At 39.7% G+C, this 19,063-nt stretch overlaps 1 protein-coding gene across 1 annotated transcript; it reads left to right on the top strand.

Annotated features, from left to right (window-relative positions):
- The first annotated feature begins 1,026 nt into the window (after positions 1-1,026).
- Positions 1,027-17,848, top strand: lipea (lipase, hormone-sensitive a). The gene is made up of 11 exons (XM_005943572.3): positions 1,027-1,114; positions 7,513-7,760; positions 8,699-8,983; positions 9,493-9,583; positions 9,698-9,843; positions 9,936-10,121; positions 10,522-10,671; positions 10,833-10,977; positions 11,477-11,704; positions 13,993-14,372; positions 16,803-17,848. Exons 1-11 carry the CDS (start codon positions 1,105-1,107, stop codon positions 17,028-17,030), a joined length of 2,097 nt encoding a protein of 698 aa, XP_005943634.1. The 5' UTR covers positions 1,027-1,104; the 3' UTR covers positions 17,031-17,848.
- Positions 17,849-19,063: the final 1,215 nt, after the last annotated feature.

Here is a 19,063-nt window from a genome sequence, read left to right on the forward strand (position 1 = left end):
TTCTGAATGTTTGCAAACAAAATTACTATTAGTAGATAAACAATCATAAAAAACAACTTCTGGATTCCGCATTAAATTCCTCCTTCGAAGCAATATGATTACTTTCTAACAAACATACGATTAAACAAAATCGTAACTCAATGTTTGTATATTTCTTGTTTTAATCATACTGTGTGATTCCGTACTATTCATGGTTCTTAGTTGTTTTCTGCTTATGTTATATTTATAGTTTCTAGTCTAGTGCCTTCCCTTGTTCCACTAAACTAAACGTGGAACATAGGGAAGGCACTCATGTCCTGAATGTTTCCAACACATTGATAGCATGGTTGCTTTGCTCCTGTGTCTTTTTAGGTCCCTTCCAGCTTTTTATTTTGTTATTACCCTCTTGTCTGGTCTGTCTTTCATGGGCACACTTTCTTCTCATCGGAAACATCATTTGCCCACATCAATTTCCCCAACTGCTCCAAATATGACTCAAAATCTTCCTTCGATTCATTATATTCGACAACACGACCCACATGCAGTGCTTTTTCTTATGTTTGAACAGTCCCACAACAGCCTCTTTAACACTGAAAATTTTTTAAAATCCTGGTCGCTAGTTGTGAAATTCTTGAATACTGGGGGGCAACAATTCACTCTATTACAAAAACGATATGTCCAAATGAACAGAATCAACCTTTTTGGGACCCCGATAAGAAGTGAGCCACCTTTTTTAGTAAAGACAACCCAGGGTTAATCCTCAAGTTATCTTGATAGTAGTAGTAGAGGCCTCTAAGATGAAAGAACAGAGATTGCTTTACTTTGTAATTTGTCAAGGAAGACACCAATTGCCTTGCTTGTCCTGACTGTCCTGCCACTAATATATAGTGAATAAATGTCCTAGTCATCAGAACTTTGATTTAAATCAGATTATATAATATAATGGCTGCCATGGCATCAAAATATGCAGCTCAGTATTGACAATCCTTGTTTTTATCCCACCTGTGGATTAATAATAATGCTAACTGGTGTCATGGTAGACACGTGAACGCGCTTTTCTCACATGACGTTACCCAGCATTCTGCGGGCGAGCTCACAGAGATCGTCAGAAGATCAAGGAAGAAGATGCGGGAAGGTGAGTGAAGGCATTTACTACACGACGAAGTCACATAACCGCCCACATAACATAACATCTGTCGTGTTAGGCTCATCTGCACAGTGTTATCCAGCTAAACAAACGTTAGCGACGTTTTAGGTGGTTGTATCTGTTTGCAAACGGTGGCATTTGGCAGTATTGGAGGAGGACGAGCTTACAGTCCCGAAACTTCGCGTTATGGGCGAAGTTGTCACCGGTAGCAAACTGTTGCTCGTTGTTAGCTTCGACAGTGGGCGCGTTTTCAGCGTTTAAGATATCCGGTTTGCTGTTTAAAACGCGGAATGATACAGACTGTAAATGTGAAACCAGTGTCCGGGAAGACAACTGATAGTGATAGCGGACAGAGCAGCCTGCTACCGCTGTTGCTGACAAGTGTTTGCTACTGTTAGCTGTTTAGTTAGAAAGGGGTTGCCATGTGACAAGCCAGGCTTTTTACTTTGATAAATAAAGAGATTTAGCAGGGAAGCAAGTTTGCTCACGTCGAAAGAGGCGTGGACTCATCGTTAAACAGATGTCACCAAGCTGCCACGAATGATCATTTAGTTTAGTTTTGGTTATGTAACTTCGAAACTGAAACACGGAATCACTGTAATATTATCACAAAACCGGACCATTGCAGGTGGAACAGTGAGTCACGTTTCACATCTGGCCAGCGGCAGAGTGAAATTATAATTTAGGGTGTTGTTTCGGTCTAAGTGTTGATTGCGTTGTCCATTGATATTCGTTTACATTTTAAACTCCAGTTGTTAAAATGTAAACAAAACGGACTCATTTAGTAATGAGCAGTAATAATCCTACCTTTAGACAACATAAACCAGTAGCAAGTATTAAAATATATGTAAAAGATAAAGTAGTTGCAGTTTCATATGTGAGGAGCCATGGATGGTGAGCCACAAGCACCACCCTTTTGTGAGGTAGTTTTTGTTGTTTTTCCACAGACAAACATAGATAGATGGCCCTGTGCTGAGGATAAGTAGGCTAACATGAAAGCAGTTTCATTCAAGTTTGTGAAGGATGGGGAAAAGGGATCTGCAGCATATGAAAGGCATTGGTTGCCAAATAATATCAAGAGCTGCAACTAAATAGTGTCTAAAAGCACAAAATAAGATTAATCGTCTGATCAGACTTCTGAAAAGCTCAACAGGAGAAAAAAAAGAAAATGCAAAGAAGTGCAAGTGATCTCTTTTTGTAGGGTTTTCGAAGAACTTACACAGATCTTCAAAGTATAGCCATAAGGAATAAACTTTCCTGATGATGTTCCCAAGAACTGAGGTTTATTTGTGGTTGGGGTCCTAGTTACCACTGGTGTTTCTAAGAAACAGTGGAGCTGAATGATTCTTTGAAATTGCACTTTGACCTTTACATTGGGAACAGTCTCAGAAAAGGGAAGTGAACAGAGATTTTGTTATCTGTAGGCCTGCAGCGAATCAGCAAGTAACTTGATTACACAAAAAAACCCTCAACACAATCTATTTGCTTTGGTGATTTCTTTAATCCACAACTCTGTAACACTTAGTTGTCACCATTCAAAGGCAAGTGTTTCTTCCACTAAAAATAAACCTGTAGTAGAAGTGTATATAAGAGCCCCCACTGTGAATGCAGAGTATTACAACATTAAATCCGTCCAGGCCCCAGTTTTTCAACAAAAAGACTGATAACACAACAGCAGTAGTGACAGTGATGGTGTCATAGTTGAGTGTGAAGCTAAAGCTGGAGAAGTTCAGATGAACTCCTAACCCAATCTGATACCATGTTTGAATTGGGCAATTTGCTGAAAGCTGATGAAAGCAGTGCTGTTTTCTGTCACAACAGTAGGTACAACAAGCAGGGGGGAATCTAAGAGGGTGACATTATTTCAACTCTTTGATAACATTATTTTGCATATTTATTATAAAATCTAAATAAAATCTGAATTAAATTGTTTTGGATGTTCCTGGCTACTAAGTTCCTTGTCGACTAAACAAGGAAAGTAAATTAGACTAACCAACTAGGCTAAAACTAAAATTTACACTCGGATATAAAGCCAAATTTGGGAACTGTTTTATGTCCAAAGCCTTTTAAACAAAGACAATTTAAACCTTTAATCCCATTCTTCAATAACGAGTCATGTTGCTTAACTGTGCAGCACCTTGCATGGTGCTTTATAAACATTGCACATTGTAGTCCAGACAGTGAAGAAGAAAAACACTAAATTAATGTTAAATATGATATAAAAACATGTTACTGCAAACATGTTAATGGGTTGTTAAAAACATGACAAATTACCACCTGAAAAATGAATAAACCCTGACTAAAAAGGGTGATTTTGTGCCGTGTTTTTTGCACGCTGTTTGAAAATTCATGGCAACCGCTTCAATGAAAGTTCAAATCTAAAATAACAAAAAGATAAGTCATCCATCCTTTTTCTTCTGCTTATCTGAAGTTGGGTCATGGGGACAGCAACCTAAGCAGGGAAGCCGAGAATTCTCTCTCCCCACCCACCTCCTCCAGCTTATCAAGGGAAACGTCGAGGTGTTCCCAGGCCAGCCGCTGCATACATCGGTCGGACCACCTTACCCAGAAGGCCTCAGCTGACTCCTTTCGATGTATGACTAGACTCCTCTGCATACATGATACGTTTATCTGCGATCTAATTTTTTCACCTTTAAAAGAACTAGCAATAATAGCGTTAACAACAAATCAGGCCGAGGTTAACAGATTTAATGTCGTTTCTCATCATATGCATCTGGTAGTAGATGGTTGCATGACATTAGGACACAACTATTTACTGGCATCGTGTATCAATTAATGTATAAAACAATTAGATTAAATGACTATTACATCTGGTACCGACTAGTGACAGTAGCAACGGTTAGTCAACTACTTGGCTAGTCACACACAGTAGTTAACTAACTACTTAAACATCTAAAAATAAAGGCAAACCAGTAAAGTTTTGCATGGGCCACTGACCTGGCACTGTAAGGCTGGGCACTGAATTATTATTAACATCAATTATTAACATTATCAGCATCTACACCATCAGAACTTTTTCTGCACCATGAAATTTTACATCAAACCGCAGGTTAAGCCTCAGTTCTGAGAATGCTGATGTACTCGCTTTTCTTCATTGCACATGCTCATTTATAGGCTTACAAACTCACTTATTCACTACCACACGTAAACATAGGGCTGCTCAATTAATCGAATTTTAATCACGATTACGATCTGGGCTTTCAACGATCATTAAAAATGACTGAGCCGATTATTAGCCCCTCCCTCATTTATCCGCGACACCTTAAAGGCCGGTCCGTGAAAATATTGTCGGGCATAAACCGGTCCGTGGCGCAAAAAAGGTTGGAGACCGCTGATTAAGAGGACCCGAGGGAAGCTCGGAAAGCTAAGCAGAAGTTATTTGGAGAGTGACTGCCGTTGGTTGAAAAGAGAGTTTAAAAAAAAAACTTCAGTGGTGTTGCACACTATTTTATATTATTTTTTAAAGTCATTGTTAACCCTTTAAAGCCGGTCAGAGCAGCACGCTCCGTTTTGCGTAACTATTTTTAAATCCCTGTAGAACCTGAACCGTGTAAGCTAGCGCAATAATTTGTTTTGCATATGAAACCGGAGGAGTTGTACTTACATCTGATGCCATCAGCTTGTCCTCGGTCACGGTTTCGTTCCACATATAGCTTTGCAAAAATTGCATAAAAAGCGCTTGCAGGAACAAAAACATAATATTCCAGAAACACGCTTTGCCGTTCCTATCAGCTGTTCGTAACACTTCCCACAGTGAAATGATGCACCTGCTGTTTTCTTTGCAAATTTGCATCATAGGATTGTTTTTTGTTTTTCCTGCAGTATATAAAAATTGCTGTATCTCCAAAATAAAACTATGAAGACACTCAAAATAAATTTCCTGTTGTTGTAAACTATTTTTTGCAACTTTTTTGTATTTAAAGTTTTGAGGGATAAACCTCTTAAATTTCTCCAAGTAGAAATATATGTAAACAAAACAAAAGCGATTTTCAATTTTTTTTGTAGTTTATTGCACTTTTTTGCAATTTATGTAATTACTATGGACTTAATGCATACATATTATTAAAATATGGGCTATAACAGTTGTATTGATGTATAGCAACTTGAAATGCTCCCACAAATGGCACTACAGCATGTAAAAAAAATAATATAAGCTCTGGTGGACTTGGTTCTATAGTAGGTCTTAAAGGGTTAAATAAATATCGTCAAATAATCGTGATCTCAATTTCAGTGAAAATAATCGTGATTATCATTTTTGCCATAATCGAGCAGCCCTACGTAAACACACAGACAACACACACCAAATCTACTTCATCCTGAAGATATAATAATGTCAGAACTCTTATTTTTCCATCTGTTAATGTAAGTATGTATACTTATTTTTATCTAATATCACCATACTTCAGATTATTTAATTTTGCATTTAAGAAAATATTTTCTTAATATGGCACGCAAATACAGCAGTAAGGTTTTTTTTTTGACAAATGTGGATTGCAGTGAAAGTAATAAAAATATTGCAATGTCAAAAATCAGCAGTTCATTTTACTCTGTTGAATATTTATTATTGCTCAATTAGCGATAGAATAGCAGATTACTATAATTTATAGCTGCAGCCCTTGTCATCTGTGCAAGCTTTTTTCTAACCGCTGTTTAGTGGGCTTTGCAGGCAGATGTGCATCACACTGCAGCCCTTATAGCATTAAAATATTGTGAGAAGCCTAAAGGTCATCTCTCTAAGGCATGGAGTGCTGCCCAGAAATGGAAAAACACAATCGACCATGTGTCAAAACTGCGACAAAGCTTTCAGTGTTTATGAGCATCTCCACATTTGGCACGGTGTCCCGATTTCACTCTTCGCTGCAGGCTCTGTGCTCTGACAGCTGCTGCTGACATGAAAGATTTTACTTTTTTTTTTTTTTTTTTTTTTTAGTAAAGCCACACCACACACACTGGTCCATTGTCTCCATGACCATTTCCACAATGGCTTTTAATGTAGCACAACGATGCATGTTAAACTGTGACTGCTCTTTTTATTAATCATCATATGCAATATGATCTTTAGTGGGTGAATGTCCTCTCCTGTGTTGTGTGTGTGTGTGATATTTAGGAACGCATTAATTCAACTTTTTCCAGTTTTAATTCAATATAGGGTGCCAATTAGACACCAGTGTTGAATTAAAAAACTATTCCTCACTGTGGGAAGAGACCAGGAAGAATTCTTTATGTGTAAAGAAACATCTAGTTTGACTTCCCTGCTGATTCTGGAGTGCAGAATAGCAGTTTCTATTCCTGCTTTATGACACATGACTGTTAAATTGAAATAATCCTAATAAAAGATTAAAAGCATTCCAACAAGTGCTACAGCAAACATAACGGGTGAACAGATGGGCCCATAGATCAGCTCTTTACCACTGACAGCCGATCCAGCTTTTGTTAGTCGGGATTGAATGGGTATCTGATCCAAATCGAATTGGTGCATCCATGGTGGACAATCCCATGACACTTTGGGTAAGCCTGTGTATGTAGTTTGTTTCCTTTTTTAGTAGGAAGTTTGTTTTTTGTTTCATGTTTTGCAAAGTTCTGTGTTGTAGGTTGTTGAACTCCAAGCCTCAAGGTCTGGTGTCCTGCAGGTTTTAGATTTCACCCTGCGTCAACACACCTGAATCAAATGATTAGTTCATTACCAGATCTCTGGAGGACTTCATAACGTGTTGTGAACGTAATTTAGCCATTTAAATCGGCTGTATTGGATCAAGGACACATTTAAAACCTGGAGGACACCGGACCTTGAGCCCTGGAGTTCCCCGACCCACAGCTAAATCATCAGATGTAAGACCTCACGCAATGTGTCGTTGTCAGGGAAGGTAAATAGTGTTGTTACAGCAAAGATGTTGCAACGTGACATTGTTATATTACTTAAACATTTTTTGCAAGATTAATTGCTGACAATATGATGCAGCACAGACCCAATGGCCAGTACACTACTGGATACCTTCCCAGTTATATTATAATAAAGGGCGTGATTCATTTCATTTTCATTTGGAGATGCACCATCTTTGCCATTACAGAAGACTTCCACAGATTTGTTTATTATTTTGTGACTGCCACGTTTTCTCCTTATCTTTATTGCTCTTTATTGCATAACAGTCAGCTGCTCTCATGAGGTCAGTTGAACTTCAACCCTTGAACAGATAATACAGTGTAATCACTGGCAATGAGATCACTGCGATCTTTGGGTTTCCCCCAAGTCTTTTATTTAGATGTATAAAGCGCACATCAGAGGTTTGCTGTATCGACACAGAGAACTTCAAATGAATAAGTTTCACTCGGCGGTCTCTTCTTCTTTCTCTCTCTTTCCTTCACAGCCCCAGAAATGGATTACGAGGTTGTGTTTGCAACCTTGGAGAAAGTGTGCCAAGACAACATCTCTGTTTTTTGCGGGCCTTCTCGTTTGCCACACGGCACTGCTGTTGAGCGTCTGGTCACTTGTGTGAAACAGATTCAGGAACATGGTCGAGCCCTGGAGCCTGTAGTAACCAGCTTCACCGCCGTCTATCACCATTATGACTTTGATGCACAAACACCCGGGAATGGCTACCGCACGCTGGTCAAGGTATGACGGTGGCTGGACCGTGTGTGTTATGTGACTAACAGTGTGTTTGGTTTTTGAGATCTTTGGTTTAAATCATTAGAAAAAAATCGGTTTATTAGATTGTAGGTTATTGCATTTTAACATCAACGACATTTTAATATTTGTATTTCTGCAAATATTAGAAGTGTGGGGTTCACATGATTCAAGTACAGATTCACTCATTTTTATTGATCTATTTATCCATTTTCTTCTGCTTATCGAGTTCAGGATAATGGGAGGGTTGGACCTTATTGTTTTTGCTGAGTTAACATATTTTTCCATTTAGGTTTTTCATTTGAGTTTTTTTTTTTTTCAAGTTTATAGAAATTCAGCAACAATATAAAAATATCAATTAAATTAAATATCAATTCAGTTCAGGAGATCTTTTTTATGTGTAAACCTTAAATTTAAAAAAAATCTGTTGATATCTTGAGTTATACAGACACTCCTAAAGCATGAGAAATAGTAGACATTGTGCATAGGAATAAAACAAATTAACAATTAACAAACAAACTAAGTAATGCAAAAGTCTGTAGAAGACTGACAAAATATGATATCAGTCTGATTAATTGTCTGCAGTGAGTTAAAGTACAAACTCTGCAAATTGGAAAACAACCACAAACAACCTGTGTGGTTTAAGGTTTGGTGGTTACACTACTGTGAAATGTAGTTCTCCCTTAAGTTTATATAGTAGGTACCAAGATTGTCTTAATCTTGGTTCAATCTTAAATTTTCATAGGTTTTGGAGCACATCATAAATGTTATAATAATCACTACAGATATAAAAAGCCCATCATCTCAGTGTGTGATTGGGCTGCATGAGAGCCTTTTTTAAAATTAACTATATTTCATGAAAAGCCATAATAAACATATGCATTTCATGTATGCCTTCCAACCTCTCATCCTGTTGTTTCTTTCAGGTCTTGGAGGCTTGCCTTTTGCACATCATCCACAAAGCCCGTTACATTGCCTCCAGTTACAGCAACCCCTTCTTCAGGGTTGACCACAACACGTCTGAGATGGAGGCGTACTGCAGCGCCCTTTGCCAGCTCCGAGCTCTTCTCCATCTCGCCCAGCAGCTGATCAACGACAACGACTGTGGCCAGCTGTACTCCCTGCAGGACAAGGACCTGAGCCGCAGCTTTGTGCAGGAGTACTCCTCCATGCACAAAGCGTGTTTCTACGGCCGCTGTCTGGGCTTTCAGGTCAGCCAACAGTGGAGACATATTTGTAATCAACTTTGTTTTATTATATATATATATATTTTTTTTTTGTTGTTGGTTTGATTTGTCAATTCTGCCACCTGCAGCCCTGCAGTAGGTTTAGACCTTTCCCCTAATAAAAACATGACAAGGATTTTAACTGCGATTTAATTTCTGGCAGCTTAAATTACATTTATTTTTATTATTTAGAAATAAAAGCAAAGGCTTCACAGACTATCATTAAGTACTGTAATATAGGCTCATTACGCTTACTATATGCAGATTAGGCAAGTTTACACTGGGCCCCATGAACTAAGGCCAAGCCACCAGATGCTCCTGGGCCTGGTTCCAGGGCGAGCCTCTGGTAACCCTGTCCCAGGCAGGGTGAACCGATCCCTAGGTCTTTCACACAAGTCTCTTATGTTTTGTGGTGGTAATTAATACTTAAAAATAAGTAAGAGCCCTGTCTTTTGAATGTATTTATTAAATGCCCCTCTTATTTTGTTTCACAGTACTCCCCTTCCATTCGCCCGTTCCTGCAGACTGTTGTCATAAGTATGGTTTCATATGGAGAAACCTATGGTAAACAACAGTCTGGCTTAGGTGAGGTTTTTTTTTTTTTTTAATTTAGGATGTTGTCAAAAGTTACATTTCCTTCTTCTGAATGGGCATTTTTACCTTTAACCATCTTTAAAATAAGTATCTGTCCTCCTTTAGGAACAGCAGCCTTGTCTCTCCTCACATCAGGGAAGTATGTTATTGATCCAGAGCTCCGGGGCGCTGAGTTTGAGCGCATTACCCAGAATCTGGACATGCAGTTCTGGAAGTCCTTCTGGAACCTCACAGAGTCCGGCCTATTAACAGTAGGCAGAATCACAGACTCCTTCTTTTGCTTGTCTTTTACCTAAAGTTATCTTCAGCATTTGAACTTTCTTCCATTTCTTACTCTTTTCAGGGCTTCAACAGAATAGCCTCCAAACAAGTGCAAGTAAACTTCACCATGACCGTGCCTCCAGTCACTCTACGCCTTCCTCTGGCCTCCGACCCCAGGCTGTCTGTCACCGTGTCACCTCCAATAGCTCACTGGGGCCCCGGGCCAGTCCACATGCGTCTGATCTCCTATGAACTCCGAGAAGGACAGGTGAAGGTCAACAACTCGTAGAGTAGAAGAAGAAGAAAAAAGACATTTTATGTAGAGAAGGCATTTAAAAGACTATAATATGTAAATACAGTTGTTGACACGACTGACCAATATGGTGAGGATCAGACTTTTTACAGAATAAGCGCAGTAAATACATTCTGTATTTTTTGTATTATGTGTTTTTGAGATTGGATAAAACTAGTAGAGCTATTTTAGTAACCAGTAAAATTTGCTTATGGGTGGGCAATGAAAAATGAGCACAGGGGAAATATTCAAGGTTTTCATTAGAGAGCTGCAAAAATGTGGTTGTACACATGCTGAAAGATGACTTCTGTTAAAAGACTTGATTGCTTTGTTTCATTTATTTTATGATCTCATTCCTCATCCTTTCACTTTACAGGACAGTGAAGAGCTTCTAGTTTTGTCCCGTGCTAAGCCTCCCCCCATCTCCACCCATCTGCCCTGGGTACAGAAACAGCCTCGCTCCCCCTGGCTGCTCATCCACTTCCATGGAGGGGGCTTTGTGGCCCAGACTTCGAAATCTCACGAGGTACAAAACAGAAGACAGACTTTTTTCTTTTTTATCTGTCATAGCTGTTCTGATTAATTCTACTCAAATTCCAGTGATAATAATAGTAACAGGTAGCACTAGATCTTGCATTCCTGTGAAAATAAATTAATCGCATGCCTTTTAACCCACTCGTGTTGCAGAACTATCTTCGCAGCTGGTCGAAGGAGCTGAATGTCCCGGTGCTCTCCGTCGACTACTCTCTGTCACCTGAAGCACCCTTTCCCAGAGCTCTAGAGGAATGTTTTTACGCCTACTGCTGGGCACTGAATAACTGTCACCTGCTGGGTCAGTGTGTGTTATCTTACTGTAAAGCTAAACTCATTGTAATTCATGGACCACATGTTGCCTAATTTGATTTAAAGTGGGGCAAACCAGTAAAACCATAATAACCTATTTTTTCAAATTTCATCTTTCTTATAAGTTTTTCTGAGAATTTTTGAAACTGTTCATGAACCCCAAAGCCAAGAAAGCCATAAAATCATCCTTTACCCCAGTCTCTACTTTTTATACTTTAGGAATTTTCTCTTGTTTAATTTTTTCTCATGAGAGATTAATTTAAAAACAGATGATAAATAGTCTGAGATATCTTAAGTTAAAAAAAGTACACAACAGTACACCACACATAAATGACTGCATTTACTGCAAGTAGTAGATTGAGCACTAGATTGACAAAATCATGGCAGGAAGTATTTTTACAGTTTAAAAATATCACAACAGCACATCTGAATCTGCAGCCATGGTCCCAAAGAATTATTGTGGGAATTATTTTTGTTTTTATTGTCAGGCTCCACTGCAGAGCGAGTTTGTCTGGCAGGCGACAGTGCTGGAGGGAATCTCTGCATCACCGTGTCCATGAAGGCCATATCCACCGGCATCCGAATCCCTGACGGCATTATGGCCGCCTACCCCGCCACTTTGCTCACCACCGATGCTTCACCCTCCCGCCTGCTCACTCTCATTGACCCGCTGTTGCCTCTAGGTGTACTCACCAAGTGCATTAATGCTTATGCAGGTATGTGTGTGTGCAGGGCGTGTGTGCCTGCATGGAGATCAGGTGTGTTGTTTTACAGATCATTTAACACAAGTACATCCAGGTGCCACCTGACAAGAACACGGAATATTAAGAGGATTTATGTATAAACGTCAAATGCGGGAGGAAAAACTTACGATTTGTCTGCCCTGTCAAACTTCTAATTAAGCATGTACTTAAAACAAAATCTGTGCCTACCTTCGATTTAATCTTCATTGCACCGCCTAGATGTCTTCCTGTTGTCAGCCACGCATAACTGCCAAAACAAAAACTGGAAGGTTTCAGTCATGTGACCTGTTGTTCACTTGTTGTTAATTACCAAAAACAAAGACATGTATTTATCACCGTCATTCTAATAATGTAAGTGTTTCATGCTTTGTCTGAGTGGACCTGTACTATATGTGGTTCCGCTTTTGCTGTCATACCACAACCATTTTTAAACCGGGAAATAATGACATAATTTCAACAATGGCCGCCCCTCCCTGAGCCTCATTCTGCCTGAGGTTTCTTCCTGTTAAAAGGGAGTTTTTCCTTTCCAGTGTCGCCAAAGCGCTTGCTCATAGGGGACATCTGATTGTTGGGTTTTCGCTGTTTTCTCTGTATTATTGTTGGGGTTTATACCCAGTCTGCTGGCAGACTGGGTATAATTTGGTATATTTAATGAAGCCATGCAAAAATTTTCCTTAATATCTGTAAATATATTTACAAGTTACATCCTCATGTAAGTTGTAGCCGTCATAGATTCAGGATATACCTACTTAATAAACAACCTTAAGCTCTGTTAAAAACTGGAACCAAACAATTTTACAGTTAATCCAAGTGTCACAATCTAAAGCCAAAAGCACATTTTTTTTCTATAAGCATCAATATCATGGGATATACTAGCAGCCCTGCACCAATTTAATGTCTGTGATGCAGAGTAACAAAAACCAGCACTGGTACTCTGGAAGTTTGATCTGCTTTCTGATCATTTCCAGATAATTGACTTTTAAAAAGATCATTTTGGCTAAAATTTGAAGGCTTGTATAGGCAAATTAGTCAGCCGGCGTAGAGACGAATCACAGAATCTATTATTAAAAATGTACAGAGCAGATTACATCCTGGCTGTCTCAATGCATTTCAGAGCTGAATGTCAATGTGACGGTTGATACACACAAAGGAGCCGCAGCAGACGTGATGAAGCCTGCTCGTCAGTTATGAGCAGCAGAGATCTGGGTGTGTTTATTAGCGCTCTGGAATGTAACTGCTGTAAAACGGTCTGAAAATAACGCATTATTTTTATGATTCACCGCTTTGTTTTTACTGACACTGCTCCCTCTCTTTATTTATTTTTTGGCTCACTCCACCACTGCCTCTCATTCTCTGACTTCATTACTGGTGTAATAAGCCAAAAGATAAAGCCAGCACAGCCTCACCAATCCATTAATGCTCATATTTCACATATCTTCCATTTGTTTTGCTGTTCTTCATCTGGTTTCTTTTAGGTTGCTGACTTGTTGTTTTTTAACGATGGCACTTGCTGCATTTGTCTTCTTGCACCCAGCTGCACCCAAGAAGTGTTTCAGGGTCAAAAAGAGACTGAGTGTTGTAATCCCCCAAGACTCTATTGGTATACAGACAATAGTACATCTAGATTTAAATCAAGGTGAAAATGAGAAGACTTACTGGAATAAAGTCTCAAAGTTGTAGTTGGGTAGTAGTTGTGATACAACTGTTCACGATCATCAGTTATATTTGAGACCGAAGCAGAAGGTCTCTGTCAAAGATAATCCAAGAGTTATTCAATAGATGTTCGATGGATTTAGTACCAAGTGCTTCTGAAGCTGTTTTTTCAGTTGTTTTTCTCAAGTACAACTTACTAACCGCTGAAAAGACTTTGAAATACAACCCTCTTATACCCATACAATGCTCTGTATAGTTACACAGTCAAACCCTCTATCTACCTCTCATCCATGGCCACTTTAAAATCACTAATAGCATGTTTTTGGACTGTGGGATTGAGCTGGATACAGAAAGACCCCAGCCTCTGTTCATATGTGACAAATTCTTCTCATGTATAAACAATAGAACACCCTCTTTTTAAAGTACCTTAAAAAGTACTTGTAAAACTCTTAGGTATTGGGCATATCTGCTGATTTGTAGTTCAGTGGATATTCTCTAATAATTCACAAGTGTGTGCCAGACTCGTGTGTGGGTTTTTTGTTTTTGTTTGTTTGTTTTTCTTCACGGTTGTTGTTTCCTCTGCTGACCAAACATTTGTATCCTCTCAGGTATAGACTACCAGACGGTGCAGCCTGCAATGGGGAGCAGCACTCTGAGCACTCTGAGTAGAGACACGGCCATGCTGCTCAGTGATCTCACTCAGGGTGCCTCTAACTGGATCCAGTCCTTTCTGGACCCAAGGCGGACTTCAGGTCGCTCGCTCTCCCGCTCGTCTTCACAGAGACAGACTGAAACCCACATGTCCAACCAAGCTTCCGTACCCAACTCTGGAGCTCAGCTTTGTTACCCACAAGGCTTTGAGCCTCTGCGCTCTGAGTCTCTTGCTATGGTTAACCCAACATCCTGTCCAGTTATAAAGAATCCATTTGTGTCACCCCTGCTGGCTCCCAACAGCATGCTGAAAGGCCTGCCACCTGTGCACATAGTGGTAAGAAAGGAGATGGAAAGAGTTCATGTTTAGATTAGGATTTGGGCAACTTTTGGAATTTCTAGCCATAAAACTCGATTTGTTGTCACACAATAGACACCTCTGTCTTTTTCTTTAGTTGATCAGTTTTGCCCATGGGCTTCACACTCAGACATCCAGTATACATGGGTGTATACATATATTCGCCCATGTATACTAAAGGCTGCCCAAAGTATATTTGAAACTAATGTTTTTCTTTACTTAATTATCACTCTAACCAGTGGATAACAACAATCCCCACACTTTTATTTTGAAGTTCAGTCACTGCTTACTAGCGGTGGCCTTCTTGACTGGTTCTCCATGCATGGGGTTAGATCGATGAGCGGGTCTGTTGCCTCTTTTCCACTAGTGCCTTCTCTGCTCGCCTTGACTCAACTTGAGAAAAGTCCTGTGATGTCATCTGTGTCTGACACAAACAACAAGTGACAATGGAGGACATCGAGACGATGGTATACAGTGGCTTGCAGAAGTATTCGGCCCCCTTGAACTTTGTCACATTACAGCAATTTTATTGGAATTCCACGTGAAAGACCAATACAAAGTGGTGTACATGTGAGAAGTGGAACGAAAATCATACATGATTCCAAACATTTTTTACAAATAAATAACTGCAAAGTGGGGTGTGCGTAATTATTCAGCCCCTGGAGTCAATACTTTGTAGAACCACCTTTTGCTGCAATTACAGCTGCCAGTCTTTTAGGGTTTGTCTCTACCAGCTTTGCACATCTAGAGACTGAAATCCTTGCCCATTCTTCTTTGCAAAACAGCTCCAGCTCAGTCAGATTAGATGGACCACATGGCTTGTGGCAAACTGCAAACAGGACTTCTTATGGTTTTCTGTTAACAATGGCTTTCTTCTTGCCACTCTTCCATAAAGGCCAACTTTGTGCAGCGCATGACTAATAGTTGTCCTATGGACAGATTCCCCCACCTGAGCTGTAGATCTCTGCAGCTCGTCCAGAGTCACCATGGGCCTCTTGGCTGCATTTCTGATCAGCGCTCTCCTTGTTCGGCCTGTGAGTTTAGGTGGACGGCCTTGTCTTGGTAGGTTTACAGTTGTGCCATACTCCTTCCATTTCTGAATGATGGCTTGAACAGTGCTCCGTGGGATGTTCAAGGCTTGGGAAATCTTTTTGTAGCCTAAGCCTGCTTTGAATTTCTCAATAACTTCATCCCTGACCTGTCTGGTGTGTTCTTTGGACTTCATGGTGTTGTTGCTCCCAATATTCTGTTAGACAACCTCTGAGGCCGTCACAGAGCAGCTGTATTTGTACTGACATTTAGTCATTAGCACTCATCAGGCAACGTCTATGTGCAATTGGCTGCACTCAGACCAAAGGGGGCTGAATAATTACGCACACCCCACTTTGCAGTTATTTATTTGTAAAAAATGTTTGGAATCATATATGATATTCATTCCACTTCTCACGTGTGCATTATTTTGTGTTGGTCTTTCACGTGGAATTCCAATAAAATTGATTCATGTTTGTGGCTGTAATGTGACAAAATGCGGAAAAGTTCAAGGGGGCCGAATACTTTTGCAAGCCACTGTACCTACTGCTCTGTGTATTGCTTTTTGTCTGGCGTGTGAGCCACATTGTTTGTTTTTATTCTGGTCTTCGAAATGCTGGTTTTGTTTTTTTGTGAAGGAGTTGCTCTCATGACTCATTGAGTGATGCCATTGATTGGACAATCAGTGGCATGCAGTCCATTGACGTCACCTTTTCAGATCAACTTCGCTCATTTGAAATCCCGGTTGAGCAGGTACTTAAAAAGTACCTGTTACCAAGTACTATCACTTATTGGAAAACCCTAAAAACTGAGTTGAGCCGAACTGAGTAGGTACCACTGGAAAAGGGCTATTGTGTTAGTCTTTTGACAGACTGTCTATTGTGTACCCTGTCTCTGTCCTATGACAGTTGGGATGAGCCCCAGATCTCTCGCCTGAACAGAAAAAAATAGATGGAATAGAAAAACATTGATTATGACTCCAGCAGAAAGACATAACAAGAGTGTTTCTAAAGCAACTTTATTGCTGTGGCTGGCTCAAAAGGCTGCAGAACAGGGAGGCACATGGAACACATTTAGATACATTTAGAAAGGGTAAAAGAAAAGTTTTGTGAGAGGAACGAGGAGAAAATTTGACCACAGGCAGAGGTCCAATCATAGGTGCTTTGAGATTGTCATTTGAGACAATATGTAGCACTCCCAGATCATTGGTAGCTGAGTCACACAGTGGCTCAACGGGACAGATGCTCTAGAAAATGTACTAGATACAAAAGGCACTTTTAACATTTAGCTTACTTGATTTCTCCTCATAAAGTCCAGTGTGAGTTGAACTGCAGTCTATTACTCACAGCAGAATTTGAATTGACTCTTCCTCCCACGCAGGCCTCTGCTCTCGATGCCCTGCTGGACGACTCTGTGATGTTTGCCAAGAAGCTTCGAGACATGGGCCAACCTGTGAGTCTGACAGTGGCGAAGGACCTCCCACATGGTTTCCTCAGCCTGTACCAGCTCTCCAAGGAGACGGATGTGGCTGCAGAAGTCTGCGTAGCACGAATAAGGGAGGTTTTTGAGCAAGAAAACCCACCGCACGATCTTGTGGAAGAGACTTAATTAAACATGTGTTAAGAGTGCCAACTTATCGGGATGACTGATCCAATATTCTTGGGACTTCTAAATAAAGAAAAAAAAGAGAGAGAAAGATCTGACAGAAAAGTGAAAAAGAAACAAATGAGGAGGAATTACAAGCACAAAGTGGAGGAAGCTTTGTCGTTCTGCACTTTAACCCCGCACAGCGTTTTCTGTAGGTAGTGGCGTTCAAGAGAACCACTGAAAACTTCTTACAACCAGCTTTAATAGGATCCTAATAATAATAACGACAAAAAACATAGTTATGAAGTATTTTTCTACCAGGATTTACATGTTTACAATCTGTTGCACATTCAGAGTATCACAGACTGACAGAAATTTAACTCAGAAAATCACAATAACCAGCTCTTGTAGTAATTTATCACCTGATGGAAGATTTCTGAAGTCGGTAAGCTGCTGTGCCTAAAATTCAAAGCTGTCTAAACATATATGATCTAAGTTAGAAACACTTTATTTCACAATGCCTACGTCAAACTGACCGGTGTTAATGGTTTACTTGTATAGGAATCACCTTCCAGATGCACTATAGTATTATTATTATTATTATTATTATTATTGTTGTTATTTGGATAAGGTGTGTCATCTGTTTTGGGTTGTTGGGTTTTTTTGTTGTTTCTTTTTTTTACAGTTTGTTACATGTTTACTTACCATTAAAAAGGCCTTCACCTTGTATTTACCAGCAGTATCTGGTACCAGCGTGAAAGTAACTTTATAAGGTGTAAATTAACTGTTTTATCATGTTGTTATTCTTTCACAACTGTTGAATAAAACTACACTCTGAAGTTTTTGCATTTGCATTTTTTAAATGAGGTGCATGGTGATCACTCAGATTAGTGAATCTGAGCATTACCTGTCCTTCTTCAACGTTAGGTGTCACAGATGTTGACAGGAAGTAAACTTGCTTTTGATTAGTTTAAATTTAATGTTTATGTTGGTGGCAGTAAATGGTGAAATAACTGCTTTAGTTTTTAACACACTGATGGCTTTTTTTGTTTTCAAATTTTCGAGTGTGTGCAACTTTAGGATCACAGCCTTCATACGGATTGCTCTGTTGCCAGTCATTTCCTTCGTTCTTGCAGTTTTTTCTCCCCTTTATCTGTCTGCGTCCTCTAATCGGACTCTGTCAGCTAAATAGCTGCGCTCAGCTTTAATGTTAAGATAAAAATGTTTGTCTGCTACAAGTGCAGACCTCGGTCCATTTCCTGGCTTATGTCACTCAACAGCAGCTGGCAATACTCTGAAGGAAACCTCGATCAATGATGGCAGAGTCATCAGTGCTATAAATAAGTCAAAACTGATTTAAACACAACCATCTAGCTCTATTAAAAAAGGAATTTGTGTGTCCACTCTTTCTACGTTTGCCTCGTTGTCCTTGAGTGAGGGCGTTGATGTGTCACATCAATTACAAAAATGTCCACGAGAAGTTTATAATTCCTGTTCCCATTGAAAGCCTCACATGGCGATACAGTTCCACCATCAGCAGCAACGTCACTGGGATCAAACCTGTTGAGCCAGCTCTTAGAGTTTAATAAGCATCTAGGATACCATTGTCACCAAGAGCACCAGTAAGTCTGAGGAACAGGAGTCAGCAGTCACTGTGTGATTCAAACACATCTTGGATATGCCTGTGTCTTTATCTATCTGGGTCAACGTTTCCAGTCTTTAAAAAGAAAAAAAATATTATACCTGAGTTATTGTCCATCAAGAAAACAATAAGACCTTTCAGTATTAACATTTAATATGTGGTCTACTGTTTTCTGTGTTCTCTAGTGTTATTGTTTTACATAAGCTTGCATGGCAGGTTTTACTGACAACAAAAGTGAAACACATTCTGAACCCAGAGGTCACAGTGTGCATCACCTTAGCTTGTCAGAATAACCTGTGAATCTGAGGGAATGTAACATGGCTCTCACATCCTCATATTTTTTTTACATTTAAGTTTTTATTGATTTTGCAAGTTTTTTGAAAACATATACTTAAACCTGTATAAGAGCGGG

The sequence above is a fragment of the Haplochromis burtoni genome, unplaced genomic scaffold (assembly GCF_018398535.1).
Source record: "Haplochromis burtoni strain Fernald_Lab_line unplaced genomic scaffold, NCSU_Asbu1 Contig_171, whole genome shotgun sequence".
NCBI lineage: Eukaryota > Metazoa > Chordata > Actinopteri > Cichliformes > Cichlidae > Haplochromis > Haplochromis burtoni.